We start from the raw sequence: 5,560 nt of genomic DNA, 5'->3' as shown, positions 1-5,560 counted from the left end.
GAATTAATTAATAAATAATTAAAATAAATTTTGTCCAAAAAATTATCTCTCGATCGATCAAAAGCCAAAGCCGAAGCCGAAGCGAGCGAGCGACGACGACGACGGCGCGAGGGGGGTCCCTCTTTCCAACCCTTTCAACAATTAATAGGAGTGTTTATTTATTTAAACTCTCCTATTTTCCTTTCCATTACCGATGAGGGACTATTGCCTTTTTCAATAAAGCATTAGAGGACTTTTCAAGTTCCCAACCTTTCAAGTTCTAAACCTTTCAAATTCCTCTCCTTCCCTTTATTTCCCATCAATTCTTGCTACATACCCAACATTTTTGAATTTGGTGAAGATGACAACTTTATGAGTATGGTGGCGCTGGATAACGATTTTGAAAAAAAAATGGAAATTAAAGATGGCGAAGAAGAAAAAAATTATATTGAAAATGGTGATGATGATATTTAGTGGTCGGTGGCGAAGAAGAAGAATTGAAGGTAATATTTCGGTGGTGAAGAACAAAGAACCAATAGTGAATAAGGTAGCCGAATATGATTTTTTTCGATAGAGTGGGTGAGATTTTGTGATGAAAAATATATAATTATTAGAGAATTTTTTAATAATTAATTATATTTGAGATAAATTAGTGTAAAATATTGTTAACAAAAGAAAAGTAATTATAAGAAAAAAGAAACAAAAAAAATAAAAGAAGTTGCAATTTCTGACATGGCGCTGACATACGACTGATGTGACGGTGAGTGTATTACATGACACTCCATGATGAGAGCGATATTCCATGTCTTGAGGTGATATTAAATTCACTTTTGAATAATAAATGTATATAATAAATTATTATGATAATTTAAGCGTGCAATTAATTTTTGGATATAAGTTAGAGAAGAAATTTATATCTTTTCCCTAGTAATAATACTATTGTGTATGTAGATTATACATAGTATTGATAATACATGCCAAACACCGAACACCAAGACATTCTCTGCTAAAATAATGTAACTTCAAGTTCCCAGTAAATTTGAGGAGTATATAGGTATCTCATACTATAGATAAAATAAATAAGGATTATCTTTAATGTAAGAGATTTGTCAAAAAAAAAAGTAATAGAAATATTTGTAATTATTAAGTGAAACCATCAAATCAGTGCAAAATTAAACAATACTTTCTCCTTTAAAAAAATGATCTTTTTCTTGTAACATTTTAATTTCATCTTTCCATATGACATGTTTAAGGCCACAAGATCAAAGGGTAATTTTGTACATTTAACCTAACTTTAATTGAGGACCACATGATACAAAAGTCTTCTTTACACTCTTAAATTTCGTTTCAAGTTTAAACCATGTCATTCTTTTTGAAATGGAGGGAATATATAATTGAAAACCGTAGACTTGCTTGTCGAAAAAGAATTGCTACATATGTTCATAGTTATTACACTATAAAAAAAGTTAAATTAGTGTTTTTTCTTAAAAAAAGATTCTCCACCGATGTCCAATATCTATATTGGAGCCCGATTAAATTTGAATTTGCGTCGAAAAGCCCCATCGGGGTAACCCAAAGGGAACTGAACCTTAAACCTCTTGATTAAGAATAAAATAATACTCACAACTCCACCAGAATCATTGCTGATAAGAATTCGTGTAAAATGGTTTGTAGCTAACAAATATTTTTTAATTATTCATTAGCAATATATTGTAAAATAGAGTTAGGGACTATTATTTCGCTATAAAATTTATTCGCCGATATTATTGGTCGTTGATAATTACTTTTGCAGTGTTAGATACGAGTAGGAGTGTTTGCGATGCTCTATTTTATTTTTTAGAAAACTTAAGACAACTAAACTAATAATGAAAAAGGGCCTAAAATATTTTAAAGTATTAGAAAGGAAAAATTGTGGAGAATGGCAAACTACGGAAGGTAATTACATTAATTAAATCCCCTTTCAGTTATTTCCTTTAAAGGGCAAACTTAAAGTTAATTTGCTATACTAGGTCCCACGTTTTGTATAAAACATTTTCCCCAAAACAAAACCCTCTTTTTTCCTCTCCCCGTCCATTTTATACAATTTCCTCTTCTTCCTTCAATTTCTCCACAATTTTTTCCACAATTGCAATTTGAAACTACCAACTTCTCCTAGCACGCACATCAGAGAGGTTTTCCAAAATATTTCAAAAATTTCAAAGTACCGCTTAAAATCTACTTACATTATCAGCTTTGTTTTTTTTTTTTTGAATTTTTTAAAACTAATTTTTCACTTCAATTGTTAATCACTTCAGAATTTTGGTTCAATTAATGGATGCCCAATCTCCATCGAAGAGATTTATAAGAGGTATACCATTGCATGTTCAAATTTATGTTGAAAATCCATCATTTTCATTGTGTCTAACTCAGGAATTTGGGAGATTTCAGGTTCATTGTCTAAATCTACTAACATGCAAGATATTAGTTCCAAATTCAATAATGACCCAATTAGTTTTGTTGATGGAGGTCTCAAGAATACTTTTGATGTTGTTACTGGGTCTAATAAGAAAAGAAAACATAAAACTGATGTTGATACCTTTCACAATGATAAAAATGAAGTCGTTGGTTCTGGGTCAATTGAGCATAAGGTATGTGTATAATAATTGTTCATATGTTTTATTTTTTTGTTGATTCATGTCTTTATACAATTATAATGTATAAATGTATAATATATATTCGTACATGTTTTTGTGTTTCTGTTGATTTGTGCCTTATACAATTTTATTTTTATAAATGTATAATATCTTAATACCTGCTTTCTTATTCATGTCTTATAATGCCTAAATTACTGCCTCATTATACAACTGTGCGTATAAATGTGTAATTTAGTCTGTCTAATTTACTGCCTCATTATACAATTGTTTTAAAAATGTATAATTTATTCTGACTAATTTACTGCCTCATTATACAAATGTATGTATAAGTATATAATTTATAATGACTAAATTACTGCCTCATGATACAACTATGTGTATAAGTGTGCAATTTAGTCTGTCTAATTTACTGCCTCATTATACAATTGTTTTAAAAGTGTATTATTTATTCTGACTAATTTACTGCCTCATTATATAATTGTGTGTATAAGTGTATAATTTATAATGCCAAAATTATTGCCTCATTATATAACTGTGTGTATAAGAGTGTAATTTAGTCTGTCTAATTTACTGCCTCATTATACAATTGTTTTAAAAGTGTATATTTATTCAGCCTAATTTACTGCCTCATTATACAACTGTGTGTATAAGTGTATAATTTATAATGCCTAAATTACTGTCTCATTATATAACTGTGTGTATAAGTGTGTAATTTAGTCTGTCTAATTTACTGCCTCATTATACAATTGTTTTTAAAGTGTATAATTTATTCTGACTAATTTACTGCCTCATTATACAACTGTGTGTATAAGTGCATAATTTATAATGCCTAAATTACTGCCTCATTATACAACTGTGTGTATAAGTGTGTAATTTAGTCTATCTAATTTACTACCTCATTATACAATTATTTTATAAGTGTATAATTTATTCAGCCTATTTTACTGCCTCATTATACAACTGTGTGTATAAGTGTATAATTTATTTATATTTGTGTCTAATACCACTATCTTTTTTTGTAAAATGTATATGCTTTTTTTCAGGATGTTAAGTATTTAGGTCAAAGAGAACCAACAAGAATTCCGCACATGCAGTGTTACACAAATATTGACGTTATGAATGTTCTATCTTCAAAGCTTACTGAGTCACAATACAGACATATCTATGGAAATACATGTTTTTCTCAACTATGTAGCATTCGTAGGTGTCACGTCCAGGCACAACTAATTAGGTGCATGTTTTTGAAAGAAATTGAAGGTAGCTCAAAAGATGCAATCCTGATACATGTCAACGGCACTACTCTGCTATTCACCATTCGCGACTTTGCTTTAATAACTGGGTTAAAATGTTCAGATAATGAGAATGATTTTGTCTTTAATACTGAAGAACCAAATATGATTATTTATCAGTATTTTGAAGTTGGAAAACCCGTCACCAAAGTCAATTGATTGAGAATTTTGAAAAAAAAAATTTGGTAGATAATGATGATGATGCTGTTAAATTTGCAACATTGTTCTACATTCATTCATTTATCTTTTCTGAAGAATCAACTGGTACTATAATTGATAGAAAAGATTTTTATTTAGTTGAATCAGGCAGATACATTGCTATCGTTGGAGTAAAAAGACTTTTGATATAATGATTCTGCATTTGCATACTAAGATCAAACATGATGGGAAGTATTTTAGGTTGTATGGTTTTCCACTTGCTTTGCAAGTGTGGTTTTATGAATGTTGTTCGAAATTTGATGATGAAATTGTTGTTAAAGTATCTGATCACATTCCTAGGATACTCAACTGGGAGACAAATAAAAATTTTCCTCGTCTTAGCTATTTTGCTAAGGGCATATTCAAAGACGACAACAATCCGGTACGCACTGCATAAATATATGTATAATTTTATGGTTCGTTTATATAGTTACATATTTATACAGTTATATAAAATTATAGAACAATATATAACTGTATAAATATGTACCTGTATAAATACATGTATCAGTTTATTTCATTTAAAACTATATGTATAAATGTGCTCCTTCTATTATATTATGTGATATAAGTGTCTGAAAATGTATAGTTATGTATATAATTATCCTTATTGTATAAATATAGCCTTTTTTTGTTTATATAAACTTGTAAACTGTGTAATTAAACATTTATTTGTTTGGACTGTATATGTATAGACTTAATTGTATAAATAAGTTTATGAACTGTATAATTATACATATATGAGCATGTATATATTTTGCAGCTTGTTTTTCAGAATCTGACTCCAACTGAAATGAAACTCAATATTATTGAATTATCCCCTGAGTATGTTCAAACAGAGCAATCGCCAACAGAAACAACAGCTGCAAATGATTTGAATGATGATTTTCAGGATCCTCCAAGTCCAATAAATAATCATGGAAAAGAAAAGGTTGATACTTATTCATCTCCTCCTAAGAAGAAATCAAGGCGCACAATCAGTCATATTCTGAATAAGTCACCACCCGGAGTCATTTCTAAGCAGCGCGGTTTGACAAAGTCTCCTCGAAATGTCAGTATTGCAAAAATAACTAAGGCACCACATCCGAAGAAGCAGACCAAAAAATCTGCTAAGGTTCCAGCAATTACAGGCATTAAGAAAAATGTTGAGCTTAAAGAAAGTGTTGCTTCTGAAATTCCATCCACCAGCAAGTCACGGGATTTCAATATATCGCGTGATGAGTTTGATCGATTCAAAATTTTGGTATTTATTTATTAAAATGCTTTTTAAGAAAATTATATATACCGTTAATGTAAATTATACATTTCAATGTCAGATGGAGAAACAATTTACTGATTTAAGGAACTTCATTAAAATCACCTTCAAAGTTGTGTTGGATTCTATCAAAACCAAGAATGTGGAAGATAAGATTTTGTTAATATTGATCAATACATGTATTTTATATTATATATATATATATA

General features: G+C 29.5%; 1 protein-coding gene across 1 annotated transcript; it reads left to right on the top strand.

Moving 5' to 3' along the window:
- The first annotated feature begins 403 nt into the window (after positions 1-403).
- LOC107021994 lies at positions 404-4,060 on the top strand. Its single transcript, XM_015222699.1, has 3 exons — positions 404-482; positions 2,389-2,606; positions 3,656-4,060. The coding sequence occupies exons 1-3, from the start codon at positions 404-406 to the stop codon at positions 4,058-4,060; spliced, it is 702 nt and encodes a 233-aa protein (XP_015078185.1).
- The last annotated feature ends 1,500 nt before the right edge of the window (positions 4,061-5,560 follow it).

Source organism: Solanum pennellii, chromosome 6 (genome assembly GCF_001406875.1).
Source record: "Solanum pennellii chromosome 6, SPENNV200".
NCBI classification, from domain to species: domain Eukaryota; kingdom Viridiplantae; phylum Streptophyta; class Magnoliopsida; order Solanales; family Solanaceae; genus Solanum; species Solanum pennellii.
The sequence above is the reverse complement of the archived record's forward strand: the minus strand, read 5'-3'. Positions and strand labels throughout refer to the sequence as shown.

Excerpts from the sequence above, each read along its gene's own strand:
- LOC107021994 (XM_015222699.1), top strand. The coding sequence starts at position 404 with ATGGCGAAGAAGAAAAAAATTATATTGAAAATGGTGATGATGATATTT. Across the intron at positions 483-2,388 it reads GCGAAGAAGAAGAATTGAAG|GAATTTGGGAGATTTCAGGT; the intron begins GTAATATTTCGG and ends TGTCTAACTCAG. Across the intron at positions 2,607-3,655 it reads CTGGGTCAATTGAGCATAAG|GATGTTAAGTATTTAGGTCA; the intron begins GTATGTGTATAA and ends GCTTTTTTTCAG.